The sequence below is a fragment of the Macrosteles quadrilineatus genome, unplaced genomic scaffold, assembly GCF_028750875.1.
Source record: "Macrosteles quadrilineatus isolate MER2022 unplaced genomic scaffold, UCM_ALF_1.0 Scaffold_1__1_contigs__length_201487025, whole genome shotgun sequence".
In the NCBI taxonomy this organism is placed as follows: domain Eukaryota; kingdom Metazoa; phylum Arthropoda; class Insecta; order Hemiptera; family Cicadellidae; genus Macrosteles; species Macrosteles quadrilineatus.
This window is the reverse complement of record NW_026542594.1, coordinates 1,877,513-1,903,659: the sequence shown is the minus strand read 5'-3', so window position 1 is coordinate 1,903,659 and position 26,147 is coordinate 1,877,513. Positions and strand designations below refer to the sequence as shown.

General features: G+C 35.9%; 1 protein-coding gene across 3 annotated transcripts in view; it reads right to left on the bottom strand.

The window, feature by feature from the left end:
* Nucleotides 1-3,099: 3,099 nt before the first annotated feature.
* LOC128994112 (DDB1- and CUL4-associated factor 6-like) overlaps nucleotides 3,100-26,147 on the bottom strand; it is a 55,101-nt gene continuing 32,053 nt past the window's right edge. For 2 of the 3 annotated variants that reach the window (XM_054418396.1, XM_054418413.1), the window contains exons 6-17: nucleotides 25,578-25,735; nucleotides 24,633-24,801; nucleotides 23,145-23,298; nucleotides 19,325-19,433; nucleotides 18,247-18,527; nucleotides 15,379-15,485; nucleotides 14,236-14,304; nucleotides 10,073-10,133; nucleotides 9,267-9,434; nucleotides 7,194-7,458; nucleotides 5,643-5,748; nucleotides 3,100-4,398 (exon numbers count right to left, since the gene is read on the bottom strand). In XM_054418396.1, the coding sequence (XP_054274371.1) occupies nucleotides 4,337-4,398; nucleotides 5,643-5,748; nucleotides 7,194-7,458; nucleotides 9,267-9,434; nucleotides 10,073-10,133; nucleotides 14,236-14,304; nucleotides 15,379-15,485; nucleotides 18,247-18,527; nucleotides 19,325-19,433; nucleotides 23,145-23,298; nucleotides 24,633-24,801; nucleotides 25,578-25,735 (1,709 nt within the window). In that variant the 3' untranslated portion in view covers nucleotides 3,100-4,336. The remainder of the gene's footprint in view (nucleotides 4,399-5,642; nucleotides 5,749-7,193; nucleotides 7,459-9,266; nucleotides 9,435-10,072; nucleotides 10,134-14,235; nucleotides 14,305-15,378; nucleotides 15,486-18,246; nucleotides 18,528-19,324; nucleotides 19,434-23,144; nucleotides 23,299-24,632; nucleotides 24,802-25,577; nucleotides 25,736-26,147) is intronic. The other variant, XM_054418404.1, reaches the window with a different exon arrangement.

Here is a 26,147-nt window from a genome sequence, read left to right as displayed (position 1 = left end):
AAACTGAAGCATATGGTCCAAGATTGGTTGTAGCGTTGTTGCTCACTTGGGCACCTACACAATCAAAGCAAAGTTGGCTGACTCCACTCAAACTGTCAGTAATCCTTTCAAACAGACTAAGAAGGAATTTCCCATGAAAGTTACTTTTGCCATGACTTAAAATAAGGCATGTGAACAGATGCTGACAAAGGAAGGATTGTAGTTGCCAGGCCCCAATTTTTTTTGCTTTGTCAAGGGTGGTATTTTTGCTGAATGGTTTCTTCATACTAGAAACTGTAATTTCAATATTTTACTAGAATACCCCAACTTATCCATCTTAACAACAAAACATTTCTACTGTGACTACAAAATCCTCATTTAAATTTAAAGCTTCCAAATTAACTCACTATCAACCAATCTTATTCAAGAGCCATATTGTGCAAAAACATTTACGACTATACAACAATGATGTTTCATTACCTACAGGAAACAGTTTATCTCAATTTAGATTTGGTTCTTTGCCAAGGGATGTAAAATGCTTTATTGAATCACTAGCAGTTACTCGCTTGCGCTAACAACTATTATTTTAAATGGTGGTACTGTTCTTTATGATAAATAATAAAATGTATACCAAAAACAAAAATAGAATATTTATTTTACTTAATTACCAGTGGATAAACGATGTTTTTTGTTTTTCATTAGGTGTATAAATATACGTTTTTAAGGCGTACCTACCACCCATGTGAGCACGCAACATACAGCTGTGCGTGTGAAAAGCATGCATTTTCTCAATCATAATCAGCGATAGTCAGGGACTTCCCTTGTGGCTTATAATGATGAATGCAAAAGCAATATGCAAAGGAAATTTTTAAACTGTTTCAACATATTGTTTATCCACTGGCAATTAAGTAAAATAAATAGGTATTCTATTTTTGTTTTTGGTATACAATTCTATAATTTATCATAAAGAACAAATTACCATTTAAAATAATAGTTGTTAGACGGGTAACTGCTAGTTAATTACTAAAAATTTAAACATCTGGTTAAAAATAATTCGTTAAAAAAGTTGTAGGTTCAGAGGAAAAATTTGTTGCTTCTAGTTGATTCTTTGAGATGCTCAGAGGTGTAAATGTATATACCTCATAGCATTTAACTAAACATGGCAACTAAACATTCTTAAGTATTGTTTTGTTTTTCAGTAAGTTAATGCTTGTAAGTTGATTAACAGATTATTTCAATTAATTTGTAAATAGCTTTAAGACCTTTGGTGTTATTTACTATACGGCATCTACATTTTTTAACCTTATTTTGTGACACCATTATTTTATGTATGTATATATGAGATAGATAAAGAAATTTGGCTTTGACTGGCACTCCAGCAGTTGTATTCCAGCTTGTTAAACTTGTGTGTACTAGGGATAGAAATGGAATCAGAACAACAATTGCAATGTTACTTTTGTATAGATGGTTGAAATGAATAAGAAGGAAGTAGGGATGGACGGGATTGAATTTTTAGTTCGGGACGGGACGGGATTTTTATTTCCTTCCCGATTTTCGGGACGGGACGGGACGGGATTTTTTTCTGTTCATAAAAAGAAAGTAGAGTTCGTGCGTTTCCTGATGAAGCCTGGGGGTAGGGTTGAAGCCCATACAAAACCGGTTTAGAGCCACTCTAACCACCCACCCTCCAGGCTTCACCAGGAAACGCACGAACTCTACTGTATTGCAGTTACCAAAAAAGACATACAAAATCAATTTTTACCATTTGTGGCACTGATCTATAAAAACCAAAAAAATGGGTAACAATTTACAGGTACCTATAGAAACTTGTGACTCGCGGGTCACGGGGTGATCGTCTGTATGACTCACGGTCACGGCGCGATCGTCGTCATGACTCGCGGTCACGGCGCGATCGTCGGTATGACTCCGCGGTCACGGGGTTATCGTCGGTATGACTCGCGGTCACGGCATGATCGTCGGTATGACTCCGCGGTAACGGCGCGATCGTCGGTAGGACTCCGCGGTCACGGCGCGATCGTCGGTAGGACTCCGCGGTCACGGCGTGATCGTCGGTATGACTCGCGGTCAAGGCGCGATCGTCGGTATGACTCGCGGTCACGGCGTGATCGTCGGTATGACTCGTGGTCACAGCGCGATCGTCGGTATGACTCGCGGTCACGGCGCGATCGTCGGTATGACTCGCGGTCAAGGCGCGATCGTCGGTAGGACTCCGCGGTCACGGCGCGATCGTCGGTAGGACTCCGTGGTCACGGCGTGATCGTCGAAACGACTTCGTCTCTTGCGTTCGCGGACCTATCGCTCGCAATAACGGCGTTATCGGCACTCGCGAAGCGGAAAAATCGCCGACGATCGGACCAAATTCCGTCCCGAAAAATTCCCGAGTCAAATTTAATCCCGTCCCGATAATCGGGAATATTTTTTCCCCGAAAAATTCCCGAAATTTCGGGACCCGTCCATCCCTAGAAGGAAGTACTCTTCCTTGTAATCTTCTGCTGCCTTGTCCCATAAGACTGGCTGTTTTTGAGCTAAACTAATAAGTAGTTCAAGGTCTATTTCTGACATAATCAAAACTTTGCGCACAAATAACTAATACACTCACAAATAATAAATAAATAATGAACTAAAAACAGCTAGACTAAAAGTACACGATCAGTCACATTGGGTCAGGTAGTGCTACACCCACTACTCCAGCCAACACCGGCAGCCGCCTTTCGCCGAGGGGGCACCTGGCATCCCTCGAGGAGTACACGGCAGCCGGGTAAGTGATCAACCGACCACAACACATGTCGTGCATATATGAACGGGCAATGGTCCCATATACTTCTTCACCCAATTGCCAGTTAAATGACACCTGACTGCCGGGTATATGTGAAACAGGCCTTATCAAGCAAAGCTAACGGACACATTTACAAAATACTGCAGGCCTATTTATGAATTTGAACGGATGGTATTTTTGGCCTCTGGAGACATCAAAGTAAAAAATAGTTAATAGGTCCTGGGTCCAGGTCTTACCATGAGACTTGCGGTAATAGCTTATTCTTTATATGGCAAATCTGCTAAAACGAAATGAAAAATGGTAATTAATTGAATCACATAATCTGAAAAGGATTTATTAAGACCTAATACAAAATATACTTTTCTCTTCCTAAATGTACAAACACTCCATTGTAATGTTTTGTTAGGATACCAGGATTATATACTTGTACTTTGAAAAAAAAGCCAAAACCAATCAATAATTAATTAATTGTAATCATAGAAAGAGATTTTCATATAGTATATCCAAGTATTAAGAGCACAAATCACCTACAGATTAAGATGTTAACAGGTCACAACAACGTTGTTGTTTGGCTTTAATATTAATATTTTTCTTTTAAATACTAATTTACAATCTAAAACAAAATAGGTAGAAGTGTGCGAATTCATTTACAATATCTTATAAGTCATTATGTTGTTGATAATTTTGTGGCATATAAATGACACAACTACTTGAATGAAACTTCTTGAATTGAACTTCTTGAACAACTACTTGAATGAAATGAAATAACAGATACTTGAACAACTTTATTCATAATCACCCTGTAAGTTTTTGTTTATGATTCTCATGTATCATTATCAGAACTTAATGCCAAACAACGGCCAATTTAGCCGGTTTTCATTGGAGCTTTTAAACATAAGAATGTAATCTATTTTTAGAAGAATGAAATCTAGATTCAGAGACAAAAGTACTGCAATATACAAATTATATTTCCAAGTAGTTTTTTATTTTTAGTGTTATAAGATACCAATTACACTCGCACACCAATTCAAAAAAGAAACAGAAACATTAAATAAAATTACTACAAACCTCAAACAAATAAATATTTTAAGTGGAGATCATACAGAGGCCTAATAAGATATTTTAAGAAATATATGTATATTACATTTAGGCACTTTATGAAAAATATTTTACAGTAAAAATAAAATAATAGATAAATAATAATATAATATAAAACTATAAAACAACAAAAAGAAAATAAACAGCTTGAGACGGACTGCCAAGAAGAAAATACTGAATACAGACCTTGTGAGAAGCAGTAAAGCTAATTCATTACATTTATTTGATTATAAATCCCTGCTGGTAATTTTGTGGTGACTTTAATACAATACCCTCGATAAACCTATCAAAATAACAATCAACTTAAGAAAGATGGTGTAAAAAACCAACAAACAAAAGCACTACACACCTTACCAGTAAACATGACAACTTAAAAATGAACTGAACTTATTGCTGGGATTTAGCGAAAGTTGTAGATTTTTTATATGAAAGTTAATTTAAATTATATAAGTTAGTAACTATTTACTCTTGGTGTTGATCGCTGCTACTGCTGTTGTCGCGGCGTCGGTTTCGAGATCTGGCCCCTGTAAACATGATGTGAATGTGTTGTTACTAGGTAAGTCTAGGCTCATGCACAGAGGTTGTCCACAGAGTGAAACATGTTTTGAATTTCAAAATGAACTAAATAGCCTTCCTAATCTCTGTCTGTAGGGTTTGTCAAAAAAATGGTTCTGACTGTGTATTTCAAGCACAGTATTGAAACAGTCAAAGAAACTGTCACGAACAGTTTTGTTAAAAAATTATCTAAAGACGGAATAAACAAATCGTATTTTGTTATACAAAGAATTCAGAGGTTAAAAAAGATTAACTGTTGTTAAAATAAACATTAAATAGATAGTAAAAAAAAAAAAAAAATATATATACCTATTCAATATTAAAATAAAACTTGATTTAATATAACAATATAACTGGAGACTAAATAGGTTCCCAGTTCCCAGGATTATCTTCGCGGCAAAATCCTGAATATCTCATGTGGCCATCGTCATCGGCTCCCCCGATCTCGGAAATGTTGTCATTGTCATCCGCAATCGTGAAAGAATCCTGAATATCTCTCTCCGTTGTGTGGTCATCACCACCGTCTACCACGATTACGGAAATGTTATCCACATTATCTGTGTTCGCGGCGTGAATATATCGACTATGTGAACTTCCTAAACAACATAAGGACATAATTTGATGAGGAAAAATCCCGTACAGTTAATGGCCAAGCCAAAATTAAGTACAACTCCCGGTTGGTAGACACCCTGATGTTGAATTGAAATTTAAAGATCATCGGTGTGGATATAGCTATAGCCTTGCTAGGATAAAACATCTGTTACTTTCTAAGTCACTATGTTTTACTTAATTTTCATCTTAATAAAAATTATAAAAAATATGTTAAATATATTGTCTTATGAATTTAAGATTATCAGTAAACCTGTATTTTGTTTTAGATTAGGCCCCTGAGCTGATTTTTTATTTCATACAACAAAATAAGCAAAGAGAACTATCAAAAGGAGGGTTTAGTGCGAGTTCTCAGGTTTTAGGGGGACTCCTGAGTTTAAGAAACTACAGACATTTTTTCTCACTCCAGAGTGAATACGTTTGGTGTAATAAATCTTTAATCAGCTTTAAAAATTATTTCTCAAAACAGACTATTTTGCGAAGCAGAGGGAGCCAGTCTCTCAGAAAAATCAGGATTTTCTTCTTCAGGTCTAAGAAGATATATTCAAAAGATACCTGTTAATTGAAAAACTTATAATTATTGTTGGATTAAGTTTCCCCTTACCTCTCCTGATCTGATTGAGGCAGGCTAACATTCTGATCATGAATGACGCGGGGACTGTTATAGTGTCTTTGGTTTCTTCTAGCATCACTTCATTGCGTTTTACTAGCTGAAATGGAAATACAAATGTATAACCTGAATGATGATTGTTAAAATAACAAAATCACAAATAATTGCTTCAACGAATTACCACAGGAAGATCAAAGATACCATCATAGTAGGATTGAGACCCATAGTCATTACATATACATTTCCTGGTACTGAAAGTTTATACCACTTAAACTTCTAAATTTTGTCTAAAATATGTGTTTTTGCGAATTTTCAACGATGATTCAAAGCACATCTTGTAGTCTTGGTTTTTGAACACAAAATGATGTTGAAGTTTTACATAAATCATCTAGAATATTAAAGTTACACCAACTGTAAAATAAGCTTTTTACTAGTTCTGTTAAAAAACTGTTGGATGCCCAAACAGGTTTTACATTATATATAGCATAAAACCGTAAGATCTGTTTGTTGAAAACTCATTGTAAAATAAGACAACTTAAGGTCTACTGAGGGGAAAAGTAAGGTAGGCAGGGCTTTAAAAATTGACACAGTGGAATCTCGATAACAATACCTTCAATAACAAGTGTCAACCGATGACAACAATTCAACTCCCTTTGAATTCATTTTACCCCCAATCACATGTTGTTGCAAACCTCGATAAGAAGTTTACCTTGATAATTGTTATTTTATAATCCCCATGCATGATAGTCTTGTTATCGGGGTTCTAATGTACATTGCTAAATTGAATTTCAACCAGCATATTAGAAAGATAAAAAAATCAATAGATAAAAACATTACTTTTGAAAGAGTTTTGATACGAAATAAACAGGTGATATAACATTAACATGATGAAAAGGTGTATAATACTCGACACGATGTTTCAGTACAAACAACTACTTCTATCTTTACTACCTTCATATTGAGAAATATTACATACTTGCGATAGTAAACGTAATGACCAATCTGGGCCAAGTAATGGTTCCTACGCCGCTATGGGAAAATGAAACTTCTTTAGAGTTGAACAAGTATACTGTGAATAGAACAATGCACACATCTTTATTGCTGTAAATTTGCACAATGTTGACAGTAAAACGTTAGGTGGTGCCATTGATCTTGAATAGTAGACTCCACATCCTATTGTAAAATTTCAAGCCCTTTTGTTATGTGCATTTCATGTAGTTCAAGTTTTTCCCAGTTGTACATTAATTTATAGACTTATAGACAATGATGATGATAACTTATTGTTTCTCTTTTATTTTAGGGTAGATTTTAATATTTGTGCAATCCTCTTTGGTTATCATACTATATCATATCATAGATGACAAGCAACTGTTTACACTTATAACTTTTTGGTTTTAAAATCATAGAAAACAAATAGCTAACAAAAACGCTCTGTAAACAAACCGGATAAAACTGACCTTAAAATAGGGTTCAGCTGATCTGTAAGGATGATATATAAAATTGTTTTCATCTGATACATAAGGATGATAAGTGTGTGATGTTTACCTCCTCGGCCATCTCCAGGTTGAAGTTAGGCTCAGGCTGCAGTGGCGCCCACAGCTTGACGTCGTAGTCTATACCACTTGTGGCCAGCAGAGGGAGGTAGGGGTGAGGTTGTAGACAGTTGACTACGTGATGGTCTGCTTCCAGTAACATGACCAGACGTGCTGTCTCTCTCTCCCACACAAACACATGGCCACAGTCTGAGCCACTCATCACGTAGTCATCACCCCAGAATGTGGCTTCCTTGATCATGGTCCTGCAAAAGAACCTAGGGTAGGGACACGCCACGCCATGCACACACCATGCCACGTTACTGCTCTGACACTGACTGCAGACATCAAGCTTCCAGCCATACATCCACCTCACAACTAAGACATCCCATCTATACGGAACATAGCCTATCACAGAGTGTGATAGTTAATCTTGCTTCTTGATCTTTTATGCTGCTGATACTAGGTAAAACTTAAAACATGTTAGGCCTAAAGTTAAGATAAGTTCTTTCTAATCTGACAAGATTACAAAAATGGTGTTCAGACAGCAACGTATGCTAACATTGCCACAACTTAGTGAAATTTTCTTTTTAATTCCACTGGTAACTTGTGAAAAAGTAGTGCTATATCAATAGTGAACAACAGGCCAATGTTAGATGATAAATAACGTTGAAACATTAAAATACCTTTCTACTACTTTAATCTGGTACGGTAATGGATGTCTACTTCATGGTACCAGTAGTCAAAAATAAAACCTGCGCAAGTGTTATATTTGTATGATTTGAGGACTTGTAAATTCAGAAAAAAAACATTTGTCGAGACACAGATAGGGCCTGTTGTGTTAATACTTTTAAATCAAGAAGTTGGAAACAAGAAAAAAAGCTTAGGTATTTTATACTGAATAATTAAATGTCTTGCATTGAAAAGAACATTTGTACAAAAGTAAACCTAGGAAATGAGCCCAAGAAATCCGACTGATCTCACATCCAGGTTGAGCATGTCAGAAGCAAAAGCAAAACAGGACTGAAGGATTAATTAGTTTATTACCTTACCTAGTTATATTTACTTTAGCTTAGCACATTACATTTAGTACATGTACACATCATAGCTAAACTTTATGGCATACGAGCAGTTTTAATTGTATTTTAAGGATTGCATTTTATAAGATCCAAAGATAAAATACAGATGATAGAAATACTTTTACTACACAGAATAAAAATGATAAGAAGAGATTTGTTATGAATGTATGACTGAAAGCGTGAAAGTGCTGAGTGAATGTTATTAGGGGTTAAAGGTTATGTCACAAAAAAGTTATTCGTTGTCCAAAAAACTGTTTTGAAAGAGTGAAATCTAAACTACTAAACAAAGTAAAATGTCAAAACTGTCTTAGAAATTAACTATTGGACATGAAACAAATCTCAAATTTTTATGTAAAATGCCAATGGTGTTGAGTATAAAAAAACAATATGGTACTATTTTTCCGGATTTTTAATGTTCCATACTGAAATGAAAAAACTTTTGATAGTTTACAATGTTACAATGTGTTGAGTGCAATAGATAATTAATTATGGAAAATGTATTATAATGAAAAAATATATAAAGATGGTTGGCCTATGTGATACTACACAGATGGTTAAGGCAGAGGAATCCTCCAGGAAGTGTGTGATATATTAGATGTATATTTTTAACACCACTACTGAAAAGCTGATTAACAACAAAGTGATCATGTAGATTTATGGTGGACACAGTGGCAAGTTTGAGTACATAACTTACATTTACTGTAACAGGGCTATCTTTAAAAATGTATGATCAAGACAATTTTGGAAATTTCTGGTAATAATAATCATGATTGTGATTAGAAGCAAAACAAACCTGATAACACAAATAACCTCATTCTAGGCATGTTCTTGAAAAACAGAAAATTATGCTGTAAAATGAAGCTGAATACACTCGACCACCAAAAATAAACTGTTTGAAACAGCTATTAAACACAAACTTATATACAATGGCATTGGTTTACAATGAGTGAAACGAGCAAACTGTTAGATGAACTAACACTGTAAGTTACTAATTGTGCAGTACACACCTTGCGTTTCGATGACCTGTGTACTTTTGTTTGACGGAGGGCTTGCGCACTTTCACTCTGTCGTCGATTGAGTTCTGCAATGTTCCTCTAAAGGCGTTCCTAACTGCTCTCTCCATTTCTTCCTCGATTGGGTGAGTTTTTCTTTGACTAGAGCTCCTTCTTGGTGTGCTAAATAAGAAACTTTAGCTGACTAATCCAAATATTTATGACACTTTTCTTACTTTGATACACAAAACTTAATAACTTAATTAGGCCTAGACTAATATTTTTCTCTGGAGAATTATATGCTTATCTGACTAATGACAACTGTGTGACGGCTCAAGCGCCGCCAGCCCCCAATTTAGAATTGAAAAATCACTACTTGTCCATCCCTAAAACAATGAGTTTGAAGGCGTCAGCAAATGTGTATTAGTTGCGTAAAACAGTAACTAGATAAGCTCATTCTTATATCATGATCTATTTTGTAAGAGAAAGCCATTGAGTATGCCATTTGAATGCACGACTTATCGTTTTATTTTGCTTCCAAAGTTACCCTTCAGTACGTATAAATAGCTTGAGCTCAATTTATAAAGGTTTTGCACGTAAAAGTCTAATTGAAATGGTTGAGACGTTAAATCATTATCACCAACATTTTGGATTCTCGAATTTTTGATATAGCACCTTCATAATTCAAACCCCGCCTACTTGAAAACTTGACAAGTCAAATTTTGATCATACCACCTTCAGATTTGAGATACCAGGTCCTACTGTACTGAAAGTTAGTAAAATCCAGAAGTATAAATCTCGTTTCCACCAGTGTTGCTCACCTTGGTGTTGGGAGTGGTTCATCAGAGTCCATCTGCATTGGGCAGTCTGTGTCAGAAGGCTCTAAAAATATTATTGTAATTACTAGATAAATGTAGACCTTGACTAGAACTATGTAGTATACTCATCACTAACATTGGAGGTGAAACAATCAATGGTAAAAGTAAATGCATATTTATTAACTATAATTAGAGTAGTGCCCCAAAACAATTTTCATAAGTGATATTAAAAGTGGACACATGCCATTATTACAACATTATTGCAAGTATAATTTTTAATTTTCCAGCAAGTTGCAGGTTTTTAATGGGTCGCCGGAATTCTACCCCCGGAAATTTACTCCCATGAAAAAACACCTACATCATTTTGACGTCGCAGGTCTGGGGGTAGATTTACGGAATTGAGCTTTTAGGACGGATAAATAATTATTTCGATCAACTCACATTTCACTGATTACTTAACAGTTGTAGTTAATCAAAGTCCAAAAAAACCTGACAACGTAAATTCACCACCAGAAATCTACCCCCAGTGGTCAGATCAGAAATGTCCAACCCCGGGATCTACCCCCTGAAATTTACCCCCAGAAATCTAACCCCTGTGGTCAAATGAGACAATTCCAACATCAGAATTCTACCCCCTGTGGTCGGTGATATGTTGTATATCCCTATATATACCCCCCTCGTATCTAACTTTATCGTATATAACTATGTGAATAATGTGTTTAAAAACAATGGTTCAGTAATAATAACCTACGATGCAACACTTACAGGGGTCCCGTGCGCAAAGTGCCTAGGACCCCTGTGAAAAAGGCTTTTTTCATCTCTTGTTTACAGTTGCAGACGATCTACTTATGTTTTCAACCTGACTTAAAAATTGGAAATAACGTGCTAAAATTAGTACTTTTTAAGCTATTTTGAGGACCTAGTTTAATGTGTTCAAGCTTCCCAGTTTATTTTTTAAAGGTCAAGAAATGTTAAAAAATAAACTTGTACTCGTATAATGTCATGTTTTTTTTGGTTTTTTTTTATTGAGACTTGTGGTTTTAATATCAAAGGAATACCGCAACATTACAACACATTCAAGCATGTTTGATTTACAAAAACACCCTGGTGCCAATGTGCATGCTAAACAGAAATTGTCCAAAATCAGACCATGATTTTGAACCAGAGAACTTATTTTATCTAAGAAGTGTTTAAGAACTAGCACCCAACACTACTGCATTATACCTGCCCAGCAAGCAACAGCTCATGTCAACCACGCTTAAAACAGGTAAACTTTTCTTTCAACTTTTCTGAAAATACACATTTTCTTTTCGGCATTAGGGTAGGCCCTAGGGACGATCAACACGGACAAATTAAAAAGTAAGATAATTACTTTTTAAGTAGGCATGTAACATGTAACGTAAAGTAAGCAAGTAAGCAGACGAAGAGATAGTCACTGGTCGATGGTCGACGGTCGCTAGTATGCTACTGGCCTGGCAAACTGGCTACTAGTGAGCAGAGTTATCCAGTTTCGTCTTCCGTTCTGTTTTGTTCTACAGTATTTCCAATGGATTCTAGCGTACGTTATACACGAAATTTGACCTAAAGAAAGAGAAAATGACACTTTTATACGTAAGATATTATTAAAGTGTAGTATTTTAACTTAGTTTAATGTTATGATGACGATTAATTATAAAAGCTGATTGCTAATATTAATACTTGCAGAAATATTTTTTTATTTTCTCACAAAGTCAAAATCCCGGACATTTGAAAGTATTGCCAAAAATCCCTCCGGACGTTTTTTTTTGTACCCAAAAAGAGGACGTGTCTGGGAAAAAGAGGACGTCTGGGATCCCTACTAGGAATAAATAAAAAGCTTAGGGGTCAACCTTTTGAAGCCCTAATCAAAATATCGTTAATTACCATTTTGCGCTCCGCTAGATCTTAAGCTTTAAAATAACACATCAATTGTAAAAATCGGTGAAGTAGTTTGGGTGAAAAAGGGCTAATTGAATTAGGAAGATAGATAATGTTAAACAACAAACAAGACAACGACATATCGCATGCTTGCCTAATGATTATCCGAAGAGACGTTGATTTACATAAACCAAATTAATAGGGGTCTGCAGTACAGAAAATTTAAGGTCGGTACGGTTCGGTACGGTACAATATTTTGTATATCGGTTCTCGGTACAAAATCGGTACGCGGCTACCTGTATTTTTGCGGTTTTCTTCTCAGAACTGTATTTATACCATTATTTTTAACTTAAATACATTGATATTGCTATGAAAATGAATAGTATCCAACATTCATGGTTTTCTAACAATAACTACTGTACCACACATTATTAAAACAAAACCTTTTACTACCACGAGGATTGTATCACAGTTAAGATAAAGGCTTTGGTACCTATTTTACTCCGAGATACTTTGAATAGCCATGATAAAGTGGTTTTAAAATTAGGATAAGAGTTTTTAGGATTAAACATGTTTGAAACATTTATTGATAAGATCATTTCACACAACTGGTAAATTATTTCCAACCAACACAATGTCTAGTTGTTTTTTAAAATTTTTAAAAACATATAAAAGCATTTAGTACGAAGACAGTGTAATTGCCAGCTGTTCACAGCAGACGACAATGAAAAACTAGAGGTTATGATGAAGTAATGGCAAAGAGCATCTTTTTTTATCAGCTTTAAAACTAATTATAAGATGGATACAACTCTTGCAAAGTTTTTTTCTGAAAATAAAATTTGGATTATCACAGAGTAAGATTATTGTCTTTTCATTTACAAAGTTAACATCCACACATATCAATCATTAGTTTATCTCAGGCTCAATCCAATTTTCTTAGTATATTTTAAAGCTCTTCCAAAGAATCAAAAGACCCAGGCCTAGACCTAATAATTTAGGAGGGCCTATATATAAATTGGTTAGGTTACAATGAGGGTAGCAAAATCACTATCTAGTTCATAAGATTTATTAGGATTGCATAAAGTACCTTCAACACAACAAAAAATACAGGAAACTAAAAACCATTTAGGCCTTAAACAGCCACATCTAACAATATAAGACAAGATACAGAACATGCAATGACATAATTTGAGACCAAGTAGGCTTGCATAACGCAAAAAAATGATGCAAACAACAACAACTATGCTTGTGGTTTCGTCAATAGAAAGATAAATATCTATAACAAATATTTTAACTTATAAAATGAGATTGTAGATTAGTTACAAGTTAAATATGTAGCCATAAACAGTTTTATGGCAGTAGACAATGGCCAGCGGCAAATTGAATTCACAAAAATACTGACTGAGTTAGAGATAACATTTAACAGTCATCATAAAACTATTATTTTTATGATAAAATAGAATTGGGGAAAGCCGTAAAGAAATAAAAGTGATAAAACTCAACAGTTGACTATGATAGTAAACTGAAAGTAATTTATTATTATAATAGGCTGTACCGAACCGAATTTGTACCGTGTAAAATGCTGTACCGAACCGATGACGGTAATTAAGCTTGTACCGTACCGTACCGACTTTTTCGGTGCACCGCAGACCCCTACAAATTAATAAAACCAACTACAACAATGAATCTTGGCCGACAGGTAACGTAGCCAACCACGGGGGGGGGGGGGGGGTAATTTCCAGGGGTCGAGCATTTCTGATTTGACCACTGGACTGGAGGTAGATTTCTAGGTTTAGATTTCTGGGGGTAGATTTTCGGGGTAAATTTCCGGGGGTCAAATTCCGTGGTACGGCAAATCACTTTATAAGCAAACAATTACATGCTAAATATTTTCTAAAATATTGGGGGTAAATTTCCAGTCGCGGGCTGTTTCTCGACCGTGTATAGGCCCTGCCCTTCGTGACGTCAAATTGACGTAGACGTTTCTTCATGGGGATAAATCCAGATTTTTACATGATATAGCATGCAGATATTTGAATGATGTATAAGTTTAGGTATCCTAAAACCTTGTACACTAATTGTTTACTATTACTATTAGTTGAAAATTGATCTTTAGTACCTATCTACAAAGTTATACCTTATTGGCCTACGGTAATAGCTACTTCCCTATAGGAAAATTCGTAAAAAGGAATATAGAACCCTGTGTCGGCACCTTATATCCGGCGTTGCCCTATAATGACCTGTGTGTTTACAGCAGATGTCTGACCTACCTGGATGAGGCAGAGGAGGTGAGGCTGTAGAGTCAGTCGGGCTTGGCATAGAACTGGGCCCAGGTAAGTCTATAAAATAAAACCCCACATCACATAAAGTAGCACACTGTTTGAGTAATTTATTAGATTCTATGAGCAAATAAGATTCGGTACCGGTAGACACAATTGCAGCATAAGGGAATTCTTATGATGAGCTCAGTAGTTCTCCAAGTCACAGCGTATTCCGCAGAAGGCGATAAAAAAAAAATAAAGATACAAACCTACCAACGAGTAAAAATCGTTGCAACCTTTGGAAAATTTCATATAAAAAAACTAAAATTTTGTTGAAACTATTTTAAGTTTTATTTCAAACTGACAAGTTTATAATAACTTTTATATTTCGGGATGAAATTAAGATCATCCTCATAATTAGCATAATTAGTCAAATAGGTATATAATTAATTACAAATTTTCACTTTCCTCAGGCCTGTGGTTCAGCCTGTAGGTTGTACCAACATTTGACAAAATGATCACTTTTAAGCCCCATAAACCTACATTATTCTTCAGAATCATACATTTTAATTTCTTTAATACTTAATCCAACAAAAATAACATTTTTTAAATAAATTCTTTACCAAAAACTCTTAATTTAACTTTATTGTGCTTAACCAAAGTTATTTTAGGAATCTAGAGACTTTTGTTTCCATCTTTAAGGCAGTAATAAAATAGAATATTTTCCATGCAGGTTGTTTTTTTTTATAGATTACAATATAATACAGTAAATAAACAATATCCCCGCTGTAGAAAACCAACAAACCAAGCAAATTAACTTGGTTGGGTTTTCATCAAAATATTTCCTTAAAGCTGTCAGGCTAAATTCCTTTTTAAATAGCATTAATTTTATTTTAATGCGTACTTAGGTTTCCTGCTACAGGGAGGGTAATAAAGTGGGGTTTTTTTTTTTATTAAAATGGCAATGGCTTAGTACAAAATAAACAAATTTGATCAAAATAAAAACAAGCAAACTACAACAGTTCATTTAGAAGAAGCTTCCTTTGAGTGTTAAAAGATCAAGTAAAATGTTTTCTAGTATTGTGAAATTGTTAGGTGCTATTAACTTCTAGCAACTTGCTTGTGGATTGGTTCCACAGTTTGTCCACTGACCTATCACAGTTTCACGGTTTACTTCGTCAGCCACAGAGAGAGAGATTCTAGATGCGTCCATCCCTTTGTCTGAGTACATCAGGTTCACTACAGGCTCCGTCCCATGCCTTGATATGTAAACACATTGTCACAATAAGTCAGGGTGTCGAGGACAACTCAAGGCTTTCCAGGTTCAAAATTTAAAATTTTCTGGACAAAATTTTCCGCTTATAATAAGCATAACTTACTTTTTTATACCAGCTTGGACTTATTCATGAAGAAGTATACATTTAAAAAATAAAAGTTTAGATAACTGAACTATACCAAACAAATAAAAATAACAATAAAAACCAATAAACATGTATCCTTTAATTGGATACCAAAAATCCAAAAAATCCAAAAATTACCAAAAATATAAAAATAAAATGAGAGTACTGAGATTGGGGTCCCTGGTGCCACTGGTACTAGTGTCATCACCACTACCAGCAGCAGACGTGGACGGTTGACTGTCTGGGGGACTGATGGTGGTGACATCAAGTATAGGAATTAAACCTATTAAGGATAATGACAAAAATATACATGTTTCACCTTGTACAATGCCATTGTTCTTCAATGTTTGCATTCTTATACATGTAATAATTCAGATTTCATCTTGGTCTCATGCAATCGCGGCAAAATCCGTGATATTCTCGCGATCACGACTAAACACGTGGAGGTTTCTTAGGATCACGGAAAAGCCAGTATTCATATCTTTTGATCGCGGAAACATCAGTAATCATATCTTTTGATCGCAGCATTAAATTCATAATTCACCGTGGCAAAATCAAAGTAATCTTCCCGGCATATCATTCCGACGTTTGCTGTGATCATTCGTGTTGTTGCATGAACATACTCTATTATTTATTCGTAAAAATGTTTGTTAGTATCTTGTGTGTATGTTTTAAAGACTTCCTGATGACCTTCTAGGAGCGACAACACGTCTCAGGGCTTGACAATGACACCTTGAGTGTTGAAACCGGTTGCTATCCAGTCGCTATCGGTAATTAAAAGGTATTTAACCTCTAGTATCATATCATTTCTTATGATTGTGGCAACATCCATTATTTTTAAGTTCCTGCCATAGCAATTATCAATGACGCAAAACGAGAAAAATCTGGGATTTCGGGCGGTTTTTGGCGAATTATCGAAAATTCAAACTTCTTGGTTCCTTACATCACGTACAATTCAGGGATCCTATTCCGGTCATAAAATGTATTGCGTATAAATACATATATCTTGACGTAAATATATTTTATGGCTAAGCAATGTCTTTCTGTATTTTGATATTGAAATATATTGTATAGTTAGGCATTGTCTCACTATATTTTTGTAAATAGTTTGTATATCTAGGCTATGTCTCAGTGAATGCCTTATCAGCCCTTTTCTACATAAATAGTTATTTTGATTGCCATAGAATCGATTCAAGATTGGATGCATTGAGCCGAATTGGAATTATGATTCATTATCGATTAATCACACATACCTATCAATCATATTTAGTTTGTTGTAGGATAATTACTTTTCAATTTGAAGCAATAAAATAAAATTAAAGGTAAAGATTCTGGAAATTTTTTGGAAAATATACTCCTGATCATACGGACAGGTTTACATTTGATTTGAGATTTTCTCGGTACAGGATTCATTTTGATCGTCAGCGTTAAAGCTGCGTCACGAATGACGATAATGACGTCCCCACGATCGCGGGAGATGTCACCGGTATGGCAGGGGATGGTGATGATGAAACAATTCTGGGATAGAGAGAGATGTACACCACAGTTCCGGTGAACTTAGGAAACCTAGTACATATGTTGATTGTTGTTGGCTGCCTTTACTGTGAAACATGATGACGATGGCGCCTTGACTGTAGTACATGAGGATAATGATTCCGTGACCGTGGGACATGTTTACTGTGGTTTCGCAACAGCCAGACATGTTGGTAATGCCACTGTAAGAAATGTTGACGATGGCACCGCGAGCTTGGTACATTTTGACATTGAGTGCTGCAACCGCAAGACATGTTGAAGATGGCGCCGTGAACGCGAGACATGTTCACGATGGTGTCGTGACCGCAAAGACACATTGTCAGAATTTTAGTACACCATGGCACCATGGTCGTGGGAGATGGTTATGGTCATGATGACATTGTGATAGGTACACATTACACAATTTATGATTACTAAAGAATAAAGAAAGATTGTACTGCTTTTCTCTGGGTAACCATATCAGGCCTTAAAACCTTACTCAGTTTTTGAAAATGTAGTTATAGTCAGTTTGATAATACCCGTTTGTGGTTAGCCAGCAGTGTTTTATAATTATATTGACATTTCACTGTAATTACACAAAAAATGAAATGTTTTTAATTAACCAATTTTGTTATTTGTATATTATTTACCATTATTGCTTTTAGAACCAATAATTTTTTTTTCGTTACTGCTATCTGCAAGAATATTTAATTAAGATCTTTAAAACAACCCATTATTTCCTGGAAAAAAATCCCAGCCCGTCCTGTTCTGAATCATAAATGTATTGTCCATCGCTATAATCTAGAAAAGACCCAGGCTGAATATATTACCAGGCTATATTTTACAAAGAATGTTTGCGCATTGGCATTGTTGAATGTAAAGTCGAGATCGATCGGTTGACGAGCAACAATAACCGGTGTTTTTAAAAGAAGTACAGTAATCCAGCACCACCAAAAGTCTGAACAAGTCTTTACTGTATATGAAGAATTCCAAAAACATAATTTGTTAGCAAAAATTTGTAACATTATTTGTAATATATAATGGAAAATTTGTAATGTATGTTACATTTTGCAAATACACAGAAATTATACCTTTAGGTAGGTCTTACCTCTCAATGAAGCCGTGCCGCATGGTGGACAGCTGGTCAGTGAGAGTACTGAGGTTGGGGTCCCTGGTGCCACTGGTACTGGCGTCACCACCACTACCAGCAGCAGACGTGGACGGTTGACTGTCTGGGGGACTGATGGTTGGGGGAGTGGGAGGGGTGAAGGACGATTCAAAGGATGGTAGAGAGACAGAGTCCTCAGCAGCTGTAGGGGTAGGAGAGGCGAGGGGAGGAGACCATCTCACCTGTGATGACTCTGTGGTCACATCAGCCGTCTCTGCATCCTGATACAACACAGGGAAACACTACTGAGATATGTGCACTCTCTACTATAACATATTGCCTCATGTGACAGTATAACAAAAGCAGGTTTTAAACATTTATTGCACTTGATGCTGCAAAGTGAAAAGAAAAGGAAAAACGCACCATTTAGAAATGTACCCTCCTCTATAAGCTATTTTGTGATAGTTATTTACAGTTCAAATTTCATGATCATGAAATTTATTATATTTATTTATATAATGAATATGGTTATTCGTTAAATTTATTTATTTATAATTCATAAACCTTTTCCCTGCCCTACAAATTCAAGTACAATCCCTATTTCCTAGTCAGCAGGTCATCCTGGCTAACAATACTGTAACTTTATTTCATTTACAATATTACAAACTGCATTACTTGCAAACAATTTTAGCTGCCATTATATCTTACTTATATTATAATGATCAACTGCTGCAAAGTTCTTCATTTAACCAGGTTTTGAATGTGTTAATAAACTTAAAACCTAAAATTGCCTGCATTGCACCTCAAATAAACCCATAAATCACAAAAATACACCTATTTGTGAGTAAGCAAGCAACATATATTTACAATATGAGTGTCATGTAAGCAAATGCCAACTGAGCCAAATTTGTAACTTACTTTACAAAAATAAGCTCTATGTATTAGGTACCGATAAGAAATTATCAATGATGATAATGACCAATAGGTGATGTCAAGAATCTACATAACCAAGTACCGGTAGGCGTACCGACTAAAAAAGTACCAACGGCGACACATTACATCTACTAAATTATCATACCGGTTGTGAACTTGATTCTGAGTATATTCCTTCAATGGATACTGCTACTGGTACATCGTTTCCAGTAAGTGATGGGCTTCTGACACCAGAGCTCTCTTCTGGCCGATCACTGAAACACAATGATGAGAATAAAAATTAAGTTTGTGTAAAACAAAACAAATGAGTTATTGATATTTAAAAAAAATGTAATACTGTAACACTATTTACTTTTTAACCTTTTGAGGTCCGTAGGCGAACTCAGTCCGACATAGCAAAATGGCCGTTCCGGTCCGTAGGCGAACTGAGTCCGACATAGCAATATGGCTGTTCCAGTCCGTTGTCGGATTCAGTCCGACAAAATGTTACGTCACTTTATTTTCGGTTTTGACCATCTGACGTCTGTTTATTGTATGGACTGTGATCTTCGAACTACTGACAATAATGCCGAGAGTAATTTAGAAGCAAAGTATTGCGTTTAAAGCGTGTTTTACTCTATGCAAACAGCTGACTGTTTGTTCGACGCTGTTTCACTTTCACTGCCTAGCAACACAACAGTGTCTGTCGTCGTAACCAAAAAGTAGTGTTGATGTTTTGGTTCATGTTTACGAAGTTTTTAGTTACTGTTTTTTAGTTTATTGAAGAACTCTTTTTTAACTGTTTTACATAAAAACTGGTCTAAATGGCGTCAACAAGTGGTGGTGGTGGAGACTATCTTGATGAAGAGGAAATTGATGGCTTGTTAGATAGTTATAGTGAAGTGGACGACGACGACATTGATCCGGATTTTATATTGTCCGACGATGATAACAATAGTGAGGTGGAAAGTGGTAATGAGAATAGTGACCACGAAGAAAGTGAGTTTGAAGAGGAAATAGTGGAAGACGATCTAGATCCAGGTAGGCCTGAACCTATACGTAGACGTGGCCGTAGGCCCCAATCACCTCTGGTTGCAACACCCGACGATGTGTGGGATGTTTGGGACGATGATACCCCAGATTTTCAAATCAATGATTTTTCCAACGAAAATTGTGGTTTCATTCCTCCTCAAAATCAGCCTAGGCCTACCACACCTTTACAATTTTTTATGTTGTTTTTTACTCTAGAATTGTTTGAGGAAATTGCTAATGAGACGAATCGTTACATCAAGGAAAAGATAGCCAAAATTACTCCTCTCAGAAAAAATAGTATTTGGTGGGATTGGAAAGATGTAACGGCAAATGAAATTATGGTTTTTCATGGTGTGTTGCTGAACATGGGTAGACAAGCCAAGACAACCCTGAAAGATTTTTTTTCAGATAATTGGGTGGATTCCAGCTCTTTTTTCAAAGACGTTTTTTCATGTAAAAGATACCTACAGATATTTTGGGCACTACATGTATCACCCCCTTCTCCTAATGTTCGAGGAATGCACTCAAGGGCTAGTAAGCTTAGAAATGTGTTGGATTATGTTGGTTCCAAGTTTTTAGAATTATATAGGCCATATCAGTTCCTATCTGCTGATGAATCTACGGTTAGTTTTAAGGGTAGAGTTGCTTTCAAGATGTATAACCCTAAGAAACCAGTGAAATGGGGCCTGAGACTGTATGTTTTAGCTGATTCTTTGAATGGATACGTATGCAGTCTGATACCTTACTATGGATCATTGACAACAAATAGTCTAATTAGACCAGATCTGCCATTCACTACAAGAATTATCTACCAATTGGTTGTCAATTTACAAAATTCTACTCAACGAACTGGTTACGTCTTATATACCGATCGGTTGTACACAAGCCTAGACCTTGCCTTAGAACTAAAAGCTTTAGGCATTTACTTGACTGGAACTTTAGACTTAAAAAGAAAACTCCTTCCAAAGTGTATGAAGAAAAAGGCTTTGAAACGACTTGCTAAACACGCTGTTATTGCGTTCAAACATTAAGAAGAAGATGTTCTAGCCCTTGCATGGAAGGATAAGCGGGATGTGTGTCTAATGAGTACGAATCACAACCCTAAAACTCAACTAATAAGAAGAGTTGTCAAAACAAATGTTGTGGAAACCATCCCTAAGCCTATAGCAATATGTGACTATACAGCCAAGATGGGGGGCGTCGACCGGAATGATCATTATTGCACCAGCTACGGCTTTGCCAAAAAAAGTTTGAAGTGGTGGAGAAAATTGTATTTTTGGATTCTAGAAGTGTCAATAGTAAATAGTTTCATTTTGTACAATATTGAAAGAGAAAAAAACAATTTGAGACCAGTTATCCATTCAACGTACAGAAAAGAACTTATAAAAGAACTGGTTGGTGATGTCCGAAACCTAAGCCGCAAACGGGGTCGTCGCCACTCTGCAGAAGGAGATGATGGTGTTAGATTGAATGGGATGTACCATTCCCTGAAAGTACAAGAAGGGAAAAAAACTAAAGACTGTGCAGTTTGTTCCAACAGAAAGGTTCCAGGAGGGCGAAAGGAGACCAGTTTTTACTGTGCTACGTGTCCTAGCAAACCCGGACTTCATCCGAACAACTGTTTTGACAAATATCATACAAACAAAAAGTTCAAAAATTGAAGTTAGGCCCCTTACACAAGACAATAGGCCTAAACTAGATTCAAAATAAACTACAAAACAATAATAGGCCTTTTAGTTATTAGAACAATTCTTTTAGGAGAAAAAACTTAATTTTTTCAATTTTTTTATTTGTTTTCTTTGTGAATTTTACTATGTATATAACTATTATTTTAGCATCCCATAAACTGTTGTGGAATTTTATGTCAATAAGGAAGTGAGACAATGAATCAAGCCTAACCAACACCAGTAATTTAGTTCAACTTAATTTCTGACTGGTAAGTTTGTTAGATTAGCTTTTATTTGCGAATAGTATTTGCCGTCTATTTACATTTATTTACTGCTATGTACAACTAATAAATTGAATACATAGGTTCAATTTATAACTTTTATAATAGTTCTTTCAATTAGGCACCTATTTAGAGTAATTTGAACCCAAAATACATGGACATATGGAAAAAAAAACACTGTATAAATTATAAATTATCGTTTTATTTGTTTATTTCAATAGGATATATATATACATACATACATGTAAAATTTTTTTCAATGTATATCTTTATTTTTTCTAGATTCTATATCTTGTTTAGAACAAGAAAAATATAATTTCCATGACAATTGGCTGCATACAAGATTAGATATTTGAATATCAGTAAAAAACATGCTATTTGGCTGAAAATCAAATAAGACCTCTTGAGCAGGCTGGCAGTAGATTAAAGAGGCCTAACGGGGCTAACTAGTAATGAATTAAAAAGACCCCAAAAGGTTAAAGTGGAATATCTCCACGGAACGTATGTTGAATATTTATTTATTTCCAGGAACTGCCAGATGAAATTCACTGCTATACATTTTGCCTTTGATGTGAAGCGACATCCTTAGTTACTATAATTTATATATAGGCCTAATATAATATTATAAATTATATATATATAATTTATATATAAAATTTATTATATATTGGCCTTGTTGAACTTTTAAATTTAATTATACATTTCACTTAGTTACTATGTTAAAACTTATTATATATTGCATGTCCAGTATGCAGATAAGATTAGAATGCCATCAGCCTTGTCTGAGGATCCCACTTCACAGCAATAACCAAACATCTGACGGTGAATTATACCTTACAAAGTAATTGACAGCTAGAGGGATCATATCACTAAGTTTTGATGTAAAGAATATTTTAATTCCATGTTAGTTCAATACCATAGGCCTACTCACTTACAAATAAAATAGTCGATTTAGGCCTACATTGATTTTACTCAAAACGCAAGCCAAAGACATGACATGACGTACCTTCTGTTATTATCTACAATGAACTCTGTGTTATCATCGTCCCCTCCATGACTGAGAGCAGCCCTGGTCGCCGGATCATTCAACATCCGAGATAATACATCAGTCATTCGCTGCATCAGTGTGGCGTGCAGTGTTGGTCGGGCTTGTGCAGCATCTACACAACCAGAATACTAATGGTTATTGATGAACAGCACTACTGAACAAGCAGCAGAACCAGATGTCCAAGTAAGTGGAGCTGAAAAGGAGACAAAACGACTCGTTGTCTACACCACTACAGTTGGTTGCTGATTTAGAAAATAGTGCTAAGTGCAAAGGCCTGTCCAGTGAAAGTAATAGTGCTCAGTGAGCACAATATGAAAAAAATCTCTCATTGAAAGATTAAATGTTCAAGGTTTTTACATAAGTAATTACTATGCCCAGAGTTCCACAAAAGGTGGTGGCAAGCTTACATTAGCTAAACATTCAGTTAAAACAAAAAAGATAATTTTGCTTATATTTGCTTTCATTGAAAAGTACAAAGTTGATTGGGTATGATGAGGTTCCAGTAACTGTGTTGAAGGAAGTGAAAAGGGATATCAGTAAAATTCTTAGTCACCTGAGCAATTCTTCATTTATCACTGGTTCATATTCAACTAAATTTAAAAAAATCTAAAACTATCCCGGTACCAAAAAAAGGTGATGCTTCAGATGTAAACAACTATCGTCCAATATCTCTGCTTCCATCTTTATCTTAAGCCGGGTTTACACGATGCCAGTTGGTGAGACAATTGTCTTTGCCAATTGGCATCACGTGGTTTTGGAATTGTCGTAGGCCAGGCAAGTTGAACGAGAACCTGTTCACACGTGGCCAACACTTGCCCAGGCATTTTACAGTGAACCAGGGTACTACTGTCAAAAGACAAGTCAGTGCTATTGGCCTCTACACCGTTTACACGGTGCCAATTGTCACGACAACTGGGTTTTCGAGGGGTGGGGGCCTCACTGGGCCCAGCTCATTGTCCTCAGTCTACTCCCGGAGACAACTGAATTTCGGGACAATTGGCGGGTTTACACGAAGCCAGTAATTCCAAGCCAGTCAGTTGTCTCCTGACAATTGTCTCGCCAACTGGCATCGTGTAAACCCAGCTTTAAGTTTTTGAGAAAATAGAATGGATGAATGAATGAATGAATGAATTATCTCTTTATTCCAACAAATTATTTACATAATATGTACACAAATATTTAAAGGAAGAAAAAAACATAAGTGAATTTAAAAGAATAAAATAAAATTAACCTTTACATTACATCTATGTTAAAAAAAAAGCGTACATGTTAATAAGGAATAAGCCGACATGGGCAGCGAGCCTGTGCGTCGACTGTAGTTGTGTCCAAACATAACATTATTTATCAAATGCAATAAATAAATAAATAAATGACAGGAGATATGATGAGGATTTGTTCCAATTTGTTCTGTGATCGATAGAGGTGGTGTGCTGATAGTTACTGTACCTGTAGACCTGCCTGTATCCCGCTCTGGCCGTGCGTCAGGTCCAGTGTCAGACCAATCACCTCGCAGTCTTAGTCTCCTCACAGGGGGAAGTCCACTCATAGGCTTAGAAGCCTCTTCTTCCTCCTCATCTCCACTGGCTTCAACAGAATACTCCGTGGAACATTCGTCCTGTAACACCGAGCAACGAGAGTAGAATATACAAACAAATCTGACAGTCGTTGAGGACGTAGTTTTACAAGGACCCAACAGATAGCAGCACTAAACATAGAAAGCATCTATAGAAAGCATCCATAGAAATCAGCAATAAAGCAGCAGGCTCTCTGTACTGCCAAATGGAGGGAAAAAACAGGATAAACAAAAATATATGAAGCGTAATTTTGAGTTTAGGGTTTTCCACAATGCTTCAATGCAGTAATTATTATCATTATTCCATTCCATTTCACTAAATCCAAGACCAAACCCCACACTACACTTAATTTGGAACAATCCCTTCAACCGATTTCAAAGTCGTATCCAAAAACTAATTATACTGGATTGAAGTATAAAACTGGCACAATAAGCTGCAATCGGAAACAACGTTCCCTGTGCGAGGCTGAGCTCACATTAAAGCAAGGTTGTTGTTGTGCGGAGGACGATATTTCCTGCCCCCTGCCAGTGGTGCCAGTACAGCGGGACGAGAATTCCCGCCCCTCGCACTCAATGAATTAATAGTAGGAGCAAGAAACAATATAACAAATTAATCGTATATTACTACAAATTCTAAAAAAACCTTTTTTTTTATACAAATACCTAATAACATATTGAGCAATCAAGGAAAAAACTAATTTGGTCAGTTAGTATAACTTCCATGTATTGTTCATTTATGAATGTTAAAGACCAGAACATTTAACTGTTAGTACCTCAATTAATTATAGATGAGTAATGTGTGATTAAAATAGGCCTACCTTGATGCTGAACAGGTAGAGGTGTTCTGAGGAGTAACTGACCAATACATCCTCCCCCTGTGGTGAGAAGCCAAGGGATGTAATGCGGTAACTGCGGTCCTCCATGCCTGGGGCTGTGAAAGATACAAACGGCCTTGGACTGCGACCTCCAGCCCTTCCTGTCATACATCCCACACATATATCGGACAATTGATCAAAGTTTAAAGCTATTCGGATGGATGGTTCGGTAATCCTACAGGGTGTCTAGTTTATTTCCATTTTAAAATTCAAGACTAATTCCAGACTTTTCAAGACTAATTCTAGATTTTTCAAGACTAGTTTTTTCAACAATTAGTAATGTATTGATACCAAAATGTATCAATTCTCGATTCTTGATACCGATACCAATTTTTATAGCTTAGCCAAATTTTCAGAATAATTTGGTTGTACAGTAGACCCCCTCTTAACCGACCTCGTATTAACCGATAATCGGATTATCCGCCTTTGATCGTAAAATAATACAGTTTGTTTTAACCGACCTTGCTTTGAGAGCAGCTCGGTTTGACCGCCGCTTTCTAGGAATCTCGGCAT